The following is a 17,730-nucleotide window of genomic DNA, read 5'->3' on the forward strand; positions in this document are numbered from 1 at the left end:
ATAACGATTGCTTTTGGTTCCAACCCAGTTATCTAAGACGTCAGCTACTCCTCTCCAGCTTTGAGTAAAAAACTACATAATTTGGCATGTGTCTTGCATATCCTTCATTTTGGTGACAATAAAAATGTGACAAGATGCAGGGATACTGGTGAACCCCTCCTACTGTAATATCTGGGGTTGACAGTGAACTGCTGACCATCGTACCGGGAGAGGAGTATGATGGCTATTAGTCAGGAAGTGTATTACATTGGCTATTGCTACACTATCTTTTTTTTCCTTTGCTGGTTCACACATGTCATTTGGGGTGAAATTTAAAATATTTATTGCATTTTCTTATTTTTTTAGCTTTTTCAAGATGTATTATTGTCTTCCAAAGAGAACTTTTATTTGGAATTGTGTGATTTTCATTATTCAAAACCAAGAATAGATAAGGTCTGAATAATAAGGGGAGGAGACTGTTTTGCTGAGAGATTTTGAGACAGATCAGTTGGTAGAGCTTGTTATCACATGAGAAAGGCACACAGGAACCATGTAATTGGTTTCTTTTCTAATACTTTCTACCCAGTGACTACTTTTCATAAGTTTGATTGATTAATGGATTTCTGAAACCTAAGTTCTCATTGAAAGTAAGTTTGGTGTCCTCCAAAACTACTCAAATCAGTAGCTTATTAGAGTACATTTGCATTCATGAAACTTATTTTGTGGATTTTATTATTGAGTAGAAGTATGCATGTCGTTTGAAACAAAACATCTTCAGATAACAAGTACAGTATGTAGCATACCAGTTAAGATTTCACAGGTTGCACAGAGCAAGGAAGAATGATTAAGCTTTGAATTTTCTTTTAGTTATGAAATATTCTGATTCTTAATAATGTTAGCTCTCAGTAAACTTTAATGGATAGATGAAAACAGTGTATAACTGGGGTATCATTTATTCCCTCTGCATGCCGCACTCATTTTCCTCCAAGTTTTTGCTCAAATGGCCTCTTGTCAATAAGATCTAACCCAGTATACTTCATTTAAAAATGCAGCTCCTGTCCCAGAACATCTGATTTTCTTTGCTAGGCTAAACATTTTTCTCTGGAGTGCTTTTCACCTTCTAACATTCAGTACACTTTGCTTAATTATTGGCTTATTTATTGTCTGTTTTCTCCACAGTAAATTGTAAACTCAATGTGGGCAAGAATTTTTTGTCAGCTTAGTTCACTACGTATCTCCAGAGTTTAGTATAGGGCTCAGCACATAGTAGATGCTCAATTAATGTTTTCTGTTAAATTAAATACATGTTTTAAAAATTATATATTTTTGTAAGTTTTCTGAAAGTTTTACTTAACAACACATTTATAAATAACACAAAATGAACTTTGGCTCAACGAATACTAAAATGGTTGAAGATTTAAAACAGAATGCAAGAGGGGCAGCCGGATGGCTCAGTTGGTTAGAGCGCGAGCTCTGAACAATAGGGTTGCCTGTTCGATTCCCATATGGTCCAGTGAGCTGTGCCCTCCACAACAAGATTGAAGACAACTACATTGAAGACAACGAGCTGCCACTGAGCTGCCGGAGGGGCAGCCAGATGGCTCAGTTGGTTAGAGCACGAGTTCTCAACAACAAAGTTGCCGGTTCAATTCCTGCATGGGATGGTGGGCTGTGCCCCTTGCAACTAAAATTGAAAATGGTGACTGGATGTGGAGCTGAGCTGCGCCCTCCACGACTAGATTGAAGGACAACAACTTGGAGCTGACAGGCCCTGGAGAAGCACACTGTTTTAAAAAACAAACAACAGAATGCAAGAAAGGGCATCTACAAAAAACCCCACAGCTAACATCATACTTATTGGTGAAAGACTGGATGCGTTCCTCCTAAAATCAGAAATACAACAAGGATGTCTACTCTTGCCACTTCCGTAAACCATTGCACTGGAGAGTCCAGCTAGGGAAATTAGGCAAGAGAACGAAATAAAAGGCATTCATATTGGAAAGAAATACATAAACCTATCTCTATTCATAGGTTATATGATCTTATATAGAGAAGATCACAAGGAATCCACTAAAAATTATTAGAATAAGTAAGTGAGTTCAGTGAGGTTGTAAGATACAAGATTAGTATCTAAAAATCAATTGTATTTCTACACACTAGCAATGAAAACTTAAAAATGAAATTAAGTTTCCATTTACACTAACATGAAAGAGTGAAATACTTAGGAATAAATTTAATAAAAGAAGTGCAAAACTTATATTCTGAAAACCATAAAATATTGTTTACAAATTAAAGAAAACCTAAATAAATAGAAAAATATCTCAGGCTCATGAATTGGAACACTTAATGTTATTAAGATGGCTAGAGTCAGGTAGAGTCAACATAATCCCCATCAAAATTTCAGCTGGCTTCACAGAAATAACAGGCTGATTCTAAAATTCATTTGGAAATGCATAAGATCCAGAATGGCCAAAACAATCTCGATGAAAAACAAAGTTGGAGGACCTAGACTTCTTTCAAACCTTAATAAAAAGCAATGGTAATCAAGACAGTATGGTACTTACTTGAAGTAGACATAAATATAAATGGAATAAAATTGAGAGTTCATAAATAAACCCATATATCTATGGTCAACTGATTTTTGACAAAGATGCCAAGATCATTCAATGAGGAATTTTTTTTTTTAAAAAATGGTGCTGGGACAACTGGATATCCCCACGCAAAAGAATGAAGTTGAACCTCTACTTCACACCATATATAAAAATTAACTCAAAATGGATCAAAGACCTTAATATAAAGCTAAAGTTATAATACTCTTAGAAATAAATATAGGCATAAATCTTTGTGACCTTGGATTAGACAAGGCAATCAAAGAAAAATACCAGATAAATTAGATTTCATCAAAATTAAAAACTTTTGTTGTACACCTAAAATCTATGTAACTTTACTGTCACCCCAATAAATTTTAATTAAAAAAACAAAAATGAAAACAAAACAAAACAAAATAAAAACAAGAAGAACCTTTGTATGTCAAAGGATACCATCAAAAAAGAAAAAAAAAACACACCAAAAACCCAAAGAATGGGAGAAAATATTTGCAAAATGTATATCTGATAGGGTCTTGTAGCTAGAATATATGAAGAATTCTTACTACTCAATAATCAAAAGAAAAATAAGCCAATTAAAAAATGAGCAAAGGATCTGAATAGTCATTTCTCCAAAGAAGATATATAAACGGCCACACGAAAAGATGCTCGACCTCGTTAGTTATCAAAGAAATGCAAATTGAAACCACAATGAGATATTAATTTACAGCCACTTGGATGACTATAATCAGTGATAATAAGTACTGGTAAAGATGGGGAGAAATGGGAACCCTCGTGTATTGCTGGTAGGAATGTCAAGTGGTACAGCTGCTTTGGAGAAGAGTTTGGCACTTCCTCAAACATAGTTACCATCTGATCTAGAAATTTCATTTCTAGGCGCATATCTGAGAGAAATGAAAACATATATCCAATTAAAAATTTATACACGCACCCTCATGCACTATCGGTGGGATGATAATTTAGTGCAGCCACTATGGAAAACAGTTTGGAGGTTCCCCCAAAAATTAAAAAATAGAACTACCTTATGACCCAGCAATTCCACTCCTGGGTATTTACTGAAGAAATCCAAAACACTAATTCAAAAAGATATATGCACCCGTGTGTTCACTGCAGCGCTGTTTACAATAGCCAAGCTAGGTACCCATTGATAGACGATTGGATAAAGAAGATGTGGAATATTACTCGGCCATAAAAAAGTGAAATCTTACCAGTGGATGGATCCAGAAGGTATTAATGCTAAATGAAATAAGTCAGACAGAGAGAAAAATACCATATGATCTCACTTATATGTGGAATCTAAACAACAAAGTAAACCAACAAGAAAATCAAAACAGAAAGAGACTCATAGATACAGAGAACAAACGGATGGTTACCAGATGGGTGGGGGTTGAGGGCCTGGGTGAAAAAGGTGAAGGGATTAAGAAGTACAAATTGGTAGTTACAAAATAGTCATGGGGATGTAAAGTACAGCATAGGAAATATAGTCAATAATGTTGTAATAACTATGTGTGTGCCAGGTGGGTACTAGGCTTATCGGGGAATCATTTCCCTTCATAAAATATAAATGTCTAACCATTGTGCTGGACACCTGAAACTATTATAAAACAATAGTGAATGTCAACTATAATTGAAAAAAAAAACTTGTACACACATGTTCGTAGCAACTATATTCATAATATCCCCAAAGAGAAAACCCAAATGTCCATAAACTGATGAATGGATAAATCAAATGTGTTATATCAGTAAAATGGATTATTATTTGGCCATAAATAGGAATGAAATACTGATCTGTGCTACAACCTGGATGAACCTTGAAAACATTATGCTAAGTGACAGAAGCCAGACGGACATACTTTGTGACTTCCTTTATATTAAATATCAAAAATAGGCAAATCTATAAATGTTAAAAATAGACTCATGGTTGTCTTGGGCTAAGAGAGGAAGTTGGGAGGAAATGGGTGTGAGCTAATGAGTACAGGGTTTTGTTTTTTAGGTGGGGGAGGGGTGATGAAAATGTTCTAAAAATGATTGAGATGGTGGTTGCATATCTGTGAATCTACTAAAAAACATTGGATTTCACAGTCATTTAAATAGGTGAATTATAGCTCAATGAAGCTGTCAAAAAGAAAAAGAAACAACACATTCTATTGATGAGTAGACTATGTTTATTAAATGGCTCTTCTGTTCCTTCCTATAGACTTGGCAGAATTAACATGGTTTTTAACTAGCAAAATTTCTATCTGGCCCTTGTGGCGCTGCTGTACATTGTAGCAAGTACAGTTTAAGTGTGTAGACGTTTGTCAATTTTTTTTTTTTTTTGATAAATACTTTTAGAAATCTGCTTACTTCTCCCAGGGGAAGGATGGCTTCGTCAGGTTTTCGTGGCTCAGCTATTAGTGGGCTCAGTAATGCTAACTAAATGGATGGGAGATGGGAAAGCTCTGAGAGCTGCTGGATTTGGACAACAATGGAAAGGGGAGATGTTGAAAACTGCTGACAGAAAATGGATCTTGCCCGAAGGGCCTCCAGAGAGGGTTTTGCGTTTGGCACCCGCCCACATCTGTAGGTTTTGTCTCTATGAGCAGAAACCAAGTCCTGTAACTTAATACCAAGGTCTTTGTTTGAAGCTTGGTTTGATAACTAAGAAAGTTAATAAGATCCTATTATTCTCCTGTAAAATTTCCTCTACAAAATGCTTTCTCCATCCCCTTTTGCAGTAACTTGTTTAAAGCTTTTGCTGTTTCACTTTTTTTCCCCAGAGCCAGTAAGCGCTCCGATTTTTCTTTCGCATTTCATCGCGTCAAGTTGTTTGTGCCCTCTGTGGTTTTATTGCCTGCATGCAGAAAACGCTTTTAGGTTTCCAAGGGTAAACGATGGAATGTTAATTTGATTTGATTTTTGAATTATGTTTATGACACCGGTCGGCCTTTGTATTCTTTTCTGTATTATTTTAGCCAGAGCTTTGCAGAAACCTGAAATGAAAAGTGTGGTTGTTTTCTCTGTTGAATGTACCTTTTACTACATTTGTTTTGGTGGTCCCAAGCCCTTGACTCCCCAGAGGTTGGGGTTCTCAGATTTCTCTCCTCCTGCACAGTGTCTCCCTGTGCTGGCAGAGTGCAGAAAGCGTTATTCTGGGTGAATGAGACCCATTTGCCCAAGCAGGAATTAAATATGAGCTATATATTGCCTTCGCCCTGCTGAGCTCAGGGAGGTGAGGGTTTTCAGAAGTGTGTCATTCCTTGGAAAGCCTTGATTAATAATTTCAGCAAGGCCATGCTAGAAATTTCCCAGCATTCTTACTGGGTAGCTGCAGATGGTCCCAGTTGAGCGTCCTACACTCTGGCAGTCCTGAGGTAGTTGACAGAGGAAGCTGTGGCTGGAGAGGTCTTCTGGCATTGTGTCTTCTAACTGAAGAGACCATAGAGTGACACGACTTGAGATAGGCTGTCTGCAGCAGGCTGGCTACCCTGCCAGCTCATCCCCCTCAGGGCAATTCCTAAAAGAACTCTACAAATTCTTCCCCTCGGCCTCTAGGCATCTCTTCAGGTCCTGGGAACTTTGCTTGCAAAACACACTGTTCTGTTCAACACACCGGCTGCCTTTCCTAATCCGGTCAAACAGGGCACGTGTCTACGTACGCTTTGCTACCCTTCCTTTGCAATTTGACTTCGTGTTATGCTGGGAAATAATATGGATTTCAAGAAATAGTCTGTTCTATCTTAAAACAGCCGTTGAATGATTTAAAAACAAAAGGGTGCCATAAATTGATACTAATGATAGCATGTCACGTTGTTCATTGTTTGTGAAGGGATTTCTGAGACTTTTCAGGAGGGTAGTGCTGAGATGTATGAACGAGAAAAAGATGGAGTGTGCTTTTGTGGTACTTTGTGGGTTTATGTATCGGCAGTGAACACGTATACTTACTATGCTGTGTATTCCCAGAGCGTTTCACATTTGCTCGCTTCAAGATTTGAATTTTTAAAATAGTCTCTTCTCTCGTAATAGATATTTATTTCCTACAAGAAAATGTTCGCAAGGGGAAGTGGAAGCTGCAAGGACTAAAGTAATTTACTCTGGTGACAGGAAAACATTTATGTTGTATCAAAAGATTAGAAGCGTAGTCCTTCGAAAAGTGGCGTAAACCTGAGTTCATCGCCCTGCTCTGCCACACAGTTGGGTTTCCTCATCTGTGACGTGGAAGGGGTGCTGTGCTCCTCCCATTCTCAGATGCCATTTGTTGTAAGATGCGCCATGATTTTGAGTTTTGATGAAAGAAAAATGCTTCAAGTCGGACTCTGACACAGGGCTGAGATACTGTCCTTTGCAGGACCTGTTCTGATTTCAGAGCGACTCAGTTTTGAGGGTTGGATGGGATATTATATGCAGAGCAGTTATCACGTCGGTGGCATAGACTCAACAACGTGTGTGTAGAGAAAGAGAAAGAAGGAGGGAGGGAAAGGGGAGAGAAAGGGAGGAAGGGAATGGGAATATGAATAAATGCGAATAGAATGAGAATGAATTGTAACTTCCTTCTTATCCAGGGGCTCATCCTGTCCCCCGACCCCCATAGACGCAGAACCTCGTAATGACTTACAATGATATTCCTTATTGATTCGTAGTCTTTTGTTTGCAAGCCATTTATTTTCAACTTAACTAAGGAAAACTTTGGATGTGGAACACACAGATAGGGTCAGTGAATTTAGAGAAAAGAGCACGAGGACATCTAAGTTTCTGAGATTCTGTCTGTATGAACTTAGGTGACCACAGAACATTCTGCACCATTGAGATTCCAAGAGAGAAGAGGCATCAGGACTTCAGACATGACATGCTTTATACCACCTTTAGTGGATTGGCAGTTAAGCTTCTGCTAATAACGTCCAATTCAGAATTTTGACAACAGTGCGATTTTTCAGGCATCAGTCTAGATAATTAATTCCTGCCAGGTTTAAACTGATTTTAGCAAGTATCTTAGCCTGAAATTGGATCTTAGATTTCCTATTTGTAAAATAAGATACAGCCCGGTTCAAGGAGTACGTGAACACTGAAAGGAATGAAGAAGTCGTTTGAAGGTTTTATGTAAGAAATGCTAAATAACAAAATTAGTACATTCAGCCACATCTTCACCAGGTATGAAGATAATAAACATGTAGCCCCTACCGTGTACTGGAACCTTGTGGTCCAGCAGGAAAGACAGACGTAAATACAATAGGCTTCACGAAGCAGGCCTCATGACAGGGTCCCCTGAGCTTATTCTCACTGATCTTAGCAGCAGCGGTCGCAGCACAGTTGACATTCCCTGAACTTAAACCATTGTTGATAATCAGCAAGTCACCTAATTTTGACCTCTTCTCCTTCAGTTCACGTGCTCCACACCATGCATGGAGCTTAGGTATATTTTATGTGTCTATTTGCAATACAGATAATGTCTCTCTACTGACAAACACTGGCGCGAAGAGGAAGAATTCCTCGGGTAGCTTTAACATTTGGTGCTTCACTGAAGATCATTTGTCATAAAGACCTTTGGACTCCAGGCAGTCCCACTTTATAAGGGCAAGCAATATGCATACTCTGACCCACAGTATAAAAACTTCAGAATTGAATGTTATGGGATAACAGTGCTTGAGGGAAGAGAAAGGAAGAAAGTCGGACAATTAACGTGTCAATTTGCTTAGATAAATAAGTAGAGAAAAGATTTCCAACTGGGAAGCAGTGGGATGTGCTCAGACCTTTTATGAACAAAGCAGGATTCCTGTAATCAGTGCAACAATGATTTCTCTAAAGAAACATATACACACAGTAGCTAAGTAGTTAACAGAAGTTTATGTATTTAAGACCATACTAGCTAAATATCAAAACAAAGTTTGTAAGTTAAAGAACATACAGGTTTATGTTAGACCGTTAGTTGTAGATTAAATTCAATCCTAGAGATTAAATAGCATATAGAAATTTGCCTAATTATAATGCCAATGTATTTAGTTGTGCAAATATTAAAATCATTAATATTAGGTGGGTACTACTGATGTTCGTTTTTTTCATGATGATGATTGCTGATGTTTATTGAGTGTATACTATGGGTCTGATACTGTTTTAAGCGCTTTATGTCTTAATTTATCTAATACTACCGGTCCTGTGAGCAAGATCCTATTCTTACCCCCATTTTACAGATAAGGAAGTCAGAGGCCTGGGAATGTTCAGAAACTTACCCCAGGACATGCAACCTGTAGGTGGCAGAGCTGAGATTCAAACTCAGAGAATCTGTCTCCACCACCGGTTCTCTGATGGTGGTTGGTATCTCACACATCTGTAGTTGCATTGGCTTCTTTCCTCTACCACCTGTACCCTAGGTGGGTCCCTGGGCTTGGTCCAGGTATTGCCATCTGTTCAAACTTGGTCCCCTCCCGCTCCCCGTCATACTGGCACCAGAGGTGTCCTAGGGCACCAGCTGATCAGATGTCCTTGGGCCTCACGCTCCAGCCCCCACCCGCCCTCCTCACATCTAGGCCACTGGAGGGCACGAGGAGCAGAAAGCTGTCCCTCTAGAGTTGGACAGGAGCTAGATGAGGTGCAGAGGCTTGGAGGGGTGGAGGCAGTAGGAGGTGCACTGGCTCTCTGGGGTCTGAGGACAGACGGAAGGGAAGGAGAGCACCGGTCAGTGAGGTGAATTTTGAGTAAGGCAGCCCCAGATGGGAGAGTCCATCATGCATAATTAGTTTCCTCTCCCACATGACAGTGGGGAAGGTGGCGGCGTGGGGGTGGGTGGAGAAACTGACTCCCAGCCCTTCCATGTCCTCCAAGAGCTAACTACCAAAGTCTGGTTTCCCAGACTTAGGGGCTTTGAGAAGGGGCAGAGAGAAGGCTCTGTTGTACCCCACCCCCGGTGCTCCCCAGCACCAAATCGTCCCTACTCATCCCATACGCTTAGAATTCTAACAAGGGAACATTCAAGTCTCTTACTTAGGCGGGTGAACTGAGTGATGTACAGATTAGCATGGATGAATAGTCAGAACCTTTCTGTTTTAATAATGTGGGGAGATTCAGATGACGTGAGACATCAGGAGAAAATTTTAATGGGTCTTCACTCTGTTGTAACCTCATATTTACTGATGACACATTTCCTGTTTTTAAGAACTGCGTGCTAATTAGGATGCGTAGTCAAATAACTTATACGCTTTTAAGTTATGACTCAGCTCTGAGCATGCGGATTTGTTTTGTTGTTGTCCTGGGGCTCTGGCATAGTACCTGTCACTCCTGAAATTGTTCAGTTGAAATAGGAATTTTATTAATGGACCATTTTCCTTCTAAAGGCAAAGCTTGGCCTATTTAATCGTACTGACGGCGTGTGAACTTTTCTGTAAAGAGGAGGATCTTTATTAACCAGCTCTTGTAAGCCCAGAGCTCTGGTCCGTTTACCTAAAAGATTCCAGGGACCCCATGGTTCTCAGAGGCCACCGTGGTTTTGGGGACAGTGCTGGGCTGGGAATCAGAGACCTCAGTTTTCATTCAGATTCTCCCTCCCTCGTGCTCACCGGTGGGCAAGTCCCTTCTCGGAGCCACCGATGACCTCATCAGTACAAAGGCCACGACTGATTTTATAAAACCCAGGACGGCGGTGAGGATTACAAGACGAACACTGGTTGCCAGTCAGAGCTCAGATTTTAGTTCAATCTAGCCCTCCTTCTCTCTCTTTATGTGGGTGGTTTCACACGCCAGAGCAAGCCTTCCAGCCATGTGCACTGATGCAGCGGCTGGCTTCTGGAATCCAGTATCTTCTGGACCCGCAGTACTCCCCATTTGCCAAGCCTATTCCACGTTTGTATTTAGTGCCCTCTTCATTTTCCTACAATGGTTATCCCAAGCCGTGACCGTATTTAAATTTCTCAATATCCCTTCCCTCCACGAGTTACTTTTATTTTCAATTATACAGGAGAAAGCTATATATAAAAAAAAAATTGACGGCATGTTATCCGTTCTTGAAGGAAAAAGGCATAGGAAAAAAACAAACCTGGAATGAGATATGTAAGCCGATTTTTGTTGCTTCCTACTTTTCTCTGCTTTTCAGATCTTCTGCTAAATGTGTTACCTTCTGCTTCCAAAATAATGGGAAAATAATGGAACAGAAAAGCTCTCATTTGTGGAGCTCCCGCCCACCCAGTGAGTTATCTCTGGGTCTCACTCCACAATCCCAGCCCCAGCTCTAGGAAAGGACCTCTCCAAACCCAGGGCTAATCTGTGCTAATATTCTCCTGGTTTCTCAGTGATCTGACATTGTCATTAATTAACCTTTTTCCTCCACATTCTACCTCCTACTACCTTTTAGTCTATTTTTGTCAGTACTGTATCTAAATATACTTAAGCCCCCTCCATATCTTAGCAAACAAACAAAACTCTCCAAGCCCAAACTCTACCTTGGTCCCCAGTCTAAGTATGGACCCATAGCCCTCCTTCTTTGTACTGCCAAAGTTCTAGAAAGGCAGTCTAACTTGTCTCTAAGTCCTCATGACTGACTACCCAACCCACTGCAGTCTGGCTTCTACCTTCACGACGCCCTGAAAATTGTTCTTGCCAAGGTCTCAGGTGATGTATTTGTCTCATTTCAGTCTTTATCTTCCTGGACTTCTCTGAGGCATTGGACACTCCTTGAAACTCTCTTTCCTTGGTTTCTATGGTACAATTGTAATGATAATAACTACAATTTATATTGTGTACAATCTATAGTGTACTGTGGCTACATACAGTGTCTGTAATCTTCATTCTAACATGAAAGGTAGACATCGCCACAATAAAGAAATCTGATTTAGAGAGTGGAGGAAGCTTATGTGTGATCACCTGGCCACAAAAAATGGTGTGAGGATTTGAACTCCAGTCTTTCTGAGTCCAAGGCTAAGTACTGCCCCCTCCCCGCCGCCCCAATACATTCAACTTTCCCAGATTTTCTTTCTTCATTTTTTTCTGGCCTCTGTGTCTGCTCATTTTCACTTTCCTTTGTGGGCTCATCTCTGTTATCCCATTAACAGTGGTGCTGTCCAGGGCTCTAGTTTTGGCCCTTCTTTTTTCTTTGTACAGTCTTGCTGGAACATCCTCTCTATGGCATGAATTCCATTACAGGTTGTAAATGCCCACCCCTCCCCCACCCAGCCCAGCTCTTCCTGAGCTTACAGCCTAGGTGCAGCTAACGGTGTGAGGTATTTGTACCTGATCGTCCCACAGGCTGTCGTGCCATAGCGATTCTCTTCCTGTCCTCCTCAGCTCATTTATTGTGCCATTGGTGTCGAGCTGGCCTTCCTGTGGCACTCCTGGCCCCTCTGACCCTCCTGACTACTTCTCTGACTCTAGTGTGACTCCATCTAAGCCATGTTCCATCTCACGGCCAGAAATGATCTTTGTAGCACACAACGTGCACCTGTCAGACTCCGGCTCAGAATGCTTCGGTGGTCTCTCATGGCCTAAAGATACAGCATACACTCCTTTCCGTGATCTCTTCTGGTCTCGCTCTCCCTTACCTCTCCTCCCCAGGTCATCCCATGTCCCAGCAGCTTGCATTCCACACCCCCAACTTGTTTGGCTTTTCTGGGAATTACTTCTAAGTTTTCTTCCTAGCTATACCACCTGTATATGCATTCCTAAACAACATATTATTTAGTTTTACATGTTCTTGAACTTTATACAAATGCAGTCATACCATGTGTTCTGTTGTGTTTTGCATCTTTCGTTCAACGTTGTCTTTGCATGATTCACCTATAGTTGTGTGTCATTAGGTTTCTGAATTCTTATTGCTGTAAAGTGGTGTTCTGTTGTATGAATTTACTACCTCTGTTGTATGTATTAATGGACATTTGGTTGATTTCCAGTTCTTGGCTATTATGATGCTTCAAATATCTTGTATACTTCCTTTAGTCCCCTTGTGTGTGAGTTCTTCAGAGTAGAGATCCAGGAATGAAATTTCCTGTCACGGGATGTGTATATCTTCTGCTCTATCAGATAACACCAAACTATTTTTCAAAGTAGGTGTCACAGTTTACTTCCCACTAGCGGTGTAGAAAATGCCCATTGCTGCATATCTTTGCCAACATGTGGACTTTTACATTTTTATCGATGTAGTTGGTGTGGAGTGTATTTCACTGCGGTTTAAATTTGTATTTTCCTCTTAGTAATGAGGTTGAGCACCTTCGTGTGTTTATTGGGCTACCGGATTTCCTCTTTGGTGAAGGGCCCATTCTTACTTTTCTAGTGGGTTGCTTGTCTTGATTGCTTTGTAAGTTTCTCTGGCAATGAGTCCTTTGTTGGTTGCATGTGTTGAAACTAAATTAAACTTTAAATCACACACATTGACAATTTATTGATTACAGTTTTTTATAATTAAAAAAATTTATTTTTCAATTACAGGTGACATACAATATTATATTAGTTTCAGGTGTACAGCATAGTGGTTAGGCATTTGCGTAACTTATGAAGTGATCCCCCCGATAAGTCTAGTACCCACCGGGCACCATACGTAGTTATTACCATATTATTGACTATATTCCCTAGGCTGTACTTTACATCTCCATGACTATTTTTAAAACTGCCAATTTTGATTACAGTATTCTTTTTATTCTTTACCTTAGTGCTAATAGCTAAATAGAAACAGAGTAATTAGAAAACAAATAATAGTATACATTACGTCAAGTTAATCCTTTCCCCTTCTTCTCTCCAGGTGTTATTATTGTCCCCAGTGCTGGTGTTGGGATTGTCCTGGGAGGCTACATCATAAAAAAATTGAAACTTGGTGCAAGAGAATCTGCAAAACTAGCAATGATCTGCAGTGGTGTGTCTTTACTGTGTTTTTCAACCCTGTTTATTGTTGGATGCGAAAGTATTAATCTAGGAGGCATAAACATCCCTTATACAACAGGGTAAGTATCCTGGAAGAGCCGTTCTGTTCCGTCTCAGCCCAACCCTGATTTAAGTGTTTACGTCCCAGAGGCAGACTCGTGCTCCTCCCCTCCAGGATGGCGTCTCTGTGAGCTTCACCTTCCAAGCAGGAAATGCACTCTGAGAGCAGAGACCATGTCTCCTTGGTCTGTGTGCCCTTTGACCTCACACAGTATCTCTGAAAGAGTTTTGATGACAGCAGATGAGGGAATTCTTGTTGGGGTAATGAGACTAGTTCATGTAATGTTTGAATAGATGATACATTCACATAGTTTCAAAACACAAAATTCAATGACAATACAATGGACAGTGAAGTTATGCTCTTACCCAAGTCTTCCACCCCATTTCTCAACCAAAGACAAACCAGGTCACTACTTAAATTCATTTCTGTGTATCCTTCCAAGGCTTCTTCATATGAGAAACTATGAATATGTGTTTTCAGTTTTCCCTGTTTTATATCCAAAAGATAGCATTCTGTACATAATTTTCTGAACTTTTTAAAAAAAATGTTACCATATAGCTTGAAGATCTTCTGTACCAGTAATAATAATAATACAAAACATAGCTAACCTTTATATTGACACTACAGCATGCTAAGCATTTTTTTTCTGCTTTTACTTTTATTAGCATTTATTGTTTTTATTTTTATTTAAAAATTTTTTTTATTGGAGAATATTGGGGAACAGTGTGTTTTTCTAGGATCCATCAGCTCCAAGTCAAGTCGGTTTTTTTCAGTCTAGTTGTGGAGGGCGCAGCTCACTGGTCCATATGGGAATCGAACCAGCAACCTTGGTGTTATGAGCACTGAGCTCTAACCAACTGAGCCAACTGGCCGCCCCTTCTTTTATTAGCATTTATTTGATGCTGAATTTACTCCCAGGCTGTAACTTTTTGTTTCTTCAGTTTCTTCTGGGAGATCTTTCCTCTTCTGGTTTAGGAACAATCTGCTCTTTTCCAGTTAGGACCATCTCGGTGTGGCAGGGAGAGCGCATGTATTCAGGGTTAATCTGCCTGTGAGCTCTGTTAAGTTCTGCGCCACATCTTGGGAACTTTATTCACTTGGGTGTGCTCAGTGACCAGAGAATCTCCATCTAAACTCAGCATCACTCTCTGCGTTTTTAAGAACGTGCAGTGAAAATTCTGTACTCTTTTTGGGCCACTGACCCTGCGTCCAACCCTACTGTTGAGCTTGGGCACGTCTCCCAACTCCACCATTGTAACGATGGCAGGGCACACACTGCTTCTGTCACGTGACATCCTTTAGATACTTGGTGGCTTTTCGGATATGCATTCCATTGATGGTCTGGGCAGTTTCATGAATGTTCTTAAAATGAGCCTGTAGATTTGAACCTCTCTATTTACATGATTTTGTGGGGTTCCCTGGGTCAAGCGAATAGCGAACCATTTTCAGAGGTCACCTCCGGCCGCTTTTGGGAAGAGCTCAAGCATTCTTCATGCTTTATATATAAGAACGCATGAATCCTCACAAGACCCTGATCAAGTAGGTGCTGTTACTGTCCTGATTTTACAGATGGCGAAACTGAGATACAGATCGATAAATATGTAACAAACGGCTCTCTAAGATAAAAAGCCCCAGTCTGTAGCATTTGCCAATTCCTGAGGTGTAAATATTCCCCCCATGGCTGATTGCAAGCTGCCAATGTGAAGACACTGAACAAACACTGAGTTAGGAGGAGATGCCCTATAACACACTGTTATCTAATACACTTCTATAGCCTGTCCAGGGCAGAGATCATATGAAAGTGTAGTAAAATAATGAGGAGGTGATAAGTTTGAGTATTTATCTTTGTTTCTCATATCATTCAGTTGTAAGTTTATACAATTTAATTTTTAATGATGGCCGTGCTAAATGAGCAGTTGGCAAAATCCCTAAAAATGTAAGGGAAGGATTTTTGTGACCCGAGGTGGCTAAGCTGCCTGTTACTCAGGACTTAACCCCAGACTAAACCACAGAGTTCGTGCTCTGAAGCACACTCCTTTTAATGACAGTATGACATGCCATTTAATTCTGTTTTATAATTTAACCTGTCCCCATTTGATGGGCAATTGGTTTATTTCCAATCTTAAATTATAGAAACAAAGCTGCAGTAAATAACCCGATGCATATATCACTTCTCTTGTGTGCTGTGTATTTGTACGATACATTCCCTGAAGTGGGGTTGCATAAATATGGCCAGATTGCCTCCCCTGGTGTTATACCAATTTGTAGCCTCACCAGCGATGGAGATGAGCATGGATTTCCGACAGCCTCGCCAAAAGAAGGTGGAAAACTCTTCTTTGAGTGCTATGGAAACCTTAACTTTTATTTCTTGAGTACGTGGGGGTTTGTTGGCATCTGATTATTGCATAGTACTTCAATGCCTGGTTTTTTGGTGCTTGGTGCCAACAAATGCTCTGCTTCCCTTTGATTCGCAGTGGAGTTTTATATTCTAAAAGGTTCCACTTGAAATTTGAATAACGAAAGCTTTAATTTTATTTAGCCAATCTAGAATTTTAGAGAGGAAAAAAGAAACCACCAATCAGAGCTTATTTAGATGACAGACTACGGCCACTGGTCCCAAGGGTTCTTTTCCTACCAGGGGATGTGTGTGTGCAATGCATGTACCAGGTGTATGGCCTCTCGATGGTGCCTATTGGCATAGGATATAAAAATCTTTAAAAATTGAAGGGCAGTGTGGAATAAGACCTCAGTTTCCTGAGTCAGTCTGAATTTGAATCTTTTTTTTTTTTTTTTTAAAGATTTTTATTGGGGAAGGGGAACAGGACTTTATTGGGGAACAGTGTGTACTTCCAGGCCTTTTGTCCAAGTCAAATTGTTTTCCTTTCAATCTTAGTTATGGAGGGTGCTGTTCAGCTTCAAGTTGTCTTTTCAGTCTTAGTTGTGGAGGGTGCAGCCCAGCTCCAGGTCCAGTTGCCGTTGGCACAGCCCACAATCCCTTGTGGGAGTTGAACCGGCAACCTTGTGGTTGAGAGGCCGCATTCCAACCAACTCAGTGGCAGCTCAGCTCAAGGTGCTGTGTTCAATCTTAGTTGCAGGGGGTGCTGCCCACCATCGCTTGCGGGAGTCGAGGAATTGAACTGGCAACCTTGTGGTTGAGAGCCCACTGGCCCATGTGGGAATCGAACCGGCAGTCTTCGGAGTTAGGAACATGGAGCTCCAACCGCCTAAGCCACCAGGCCGGCCCCTGAATTTGAATCTTGACTCTGCTCTACCAGTTGCTTACCTCGAAGCCTCAGTATTGTCCTCTGAAAAATCGGGTGCTCACAATAGTGTGTTCATCTGTTTGGGCTGCTGTTACAGAAATACCGTAAACTGAGTGGCTCAGAAACAACAGATTGATTTCTCACAGTTCTGGAAGCTGGGATTTGGTATTTTGTGAAGACTTGCTTCCTGGTTTATACATGGCTGTCTTTTTGCCATGTCTTCCTGTGGTGGAAGGGGTGAGGCGTCTCTCTAGGTCCCTTTTAAGGTCACTACAGATGCTGCTTGACTTACAATGGGCCTACATCCAGATACACCCACCCTAAGTTGAAAATATTGTAAGTCAAAATGCATTGAATACACCTTACCTACTGCACGTCACAGCCTACCTTAACCGTGCTCGGAACACTTACGTTAGCCTGCAGTTGGGAAAACCATGTCACACAAAGCCTATTTTGTGATAGTGTTGAATATCTCATGTGATTTATTATACACACTGCTTTCACAGCTTCGTAACGTTAAAAAATCCTAAATCGCCACCCTCATGACCTAATCACCTGCTGAAGGCCACACCTGTCACATTGGGGGTTAGGTTTCAACATATGAGTTTTGCAGGGATCCAAACATATAGTCTAACGCAGCAGTAATCACTTAGAGGGTTGCAGGCAAGGTTTACATGAATAAACCATGTACAGCTCTTAGCTCAATGCTTGGCATACTGTAAGTGTTCACTAAAATTCGCTATTGTTATGAGTCATAACTAATAAATTAAAAATAACTTCTATTTCTATCAAATTATTTTTATTACAATCGGAAAACAAATAAAATAGAAAAGTTAGTAACCAAAAAAATGGCAGTCTCCTGAATAATCTACTACTTCCTCGGGGCAATAATTTTAAAATTCTTTTCCGCTGTCTCTTCTGGTATTTGCCTGTATAATATTAAGGCATTAATTTTAAATTAATCAAACCGAGGCATTATTTATGACTTGCTATCTTAGTAAGGGAGGTG

General features: G+C 40.4%; 1 protein-coding gene across 2 annotated transcripts in view; it reads left to right on the plus strand.

The window, feature by feature from the left end:
* SLCO5A1 (solute carrier organic anion transporter family member 5A1) overlaps positions 1–17,730 on the plus strand; it is a 120,920-nt gene that overhangs the window by 81,219 nt on the left and 21,971 nt on the right. For both annotated transcript variants that reach the window (XM_033126819.1, XM_033126820.1), the window contains one exon: positions 13,279–13,477. In XM_033126819.1, the coding sequence (XP_032982710.1) occupies positions 13,279–13,477 (199 nt within the window). The remainder of the gene's footprint in view (positions 1–13,278; positions 13,478–17,730) is intronic.

This window comes from Rhinolophus ferrumequinum, chromosome 14 (genome assembly GCF_004115265.2).
Source record: "Rhinolophus ferrumequinum isolate MPI-CBG mRhiFer1 chromosome 14, mRhiFer1_v1.p, whole genome shotgun sequence".
NCBI lineage: Eukaryota > Metazoa > Chordata > Mammalia > Chiroptera > Rhinolophidae > Rhinolophus > Rhinolophus ferrumequinum.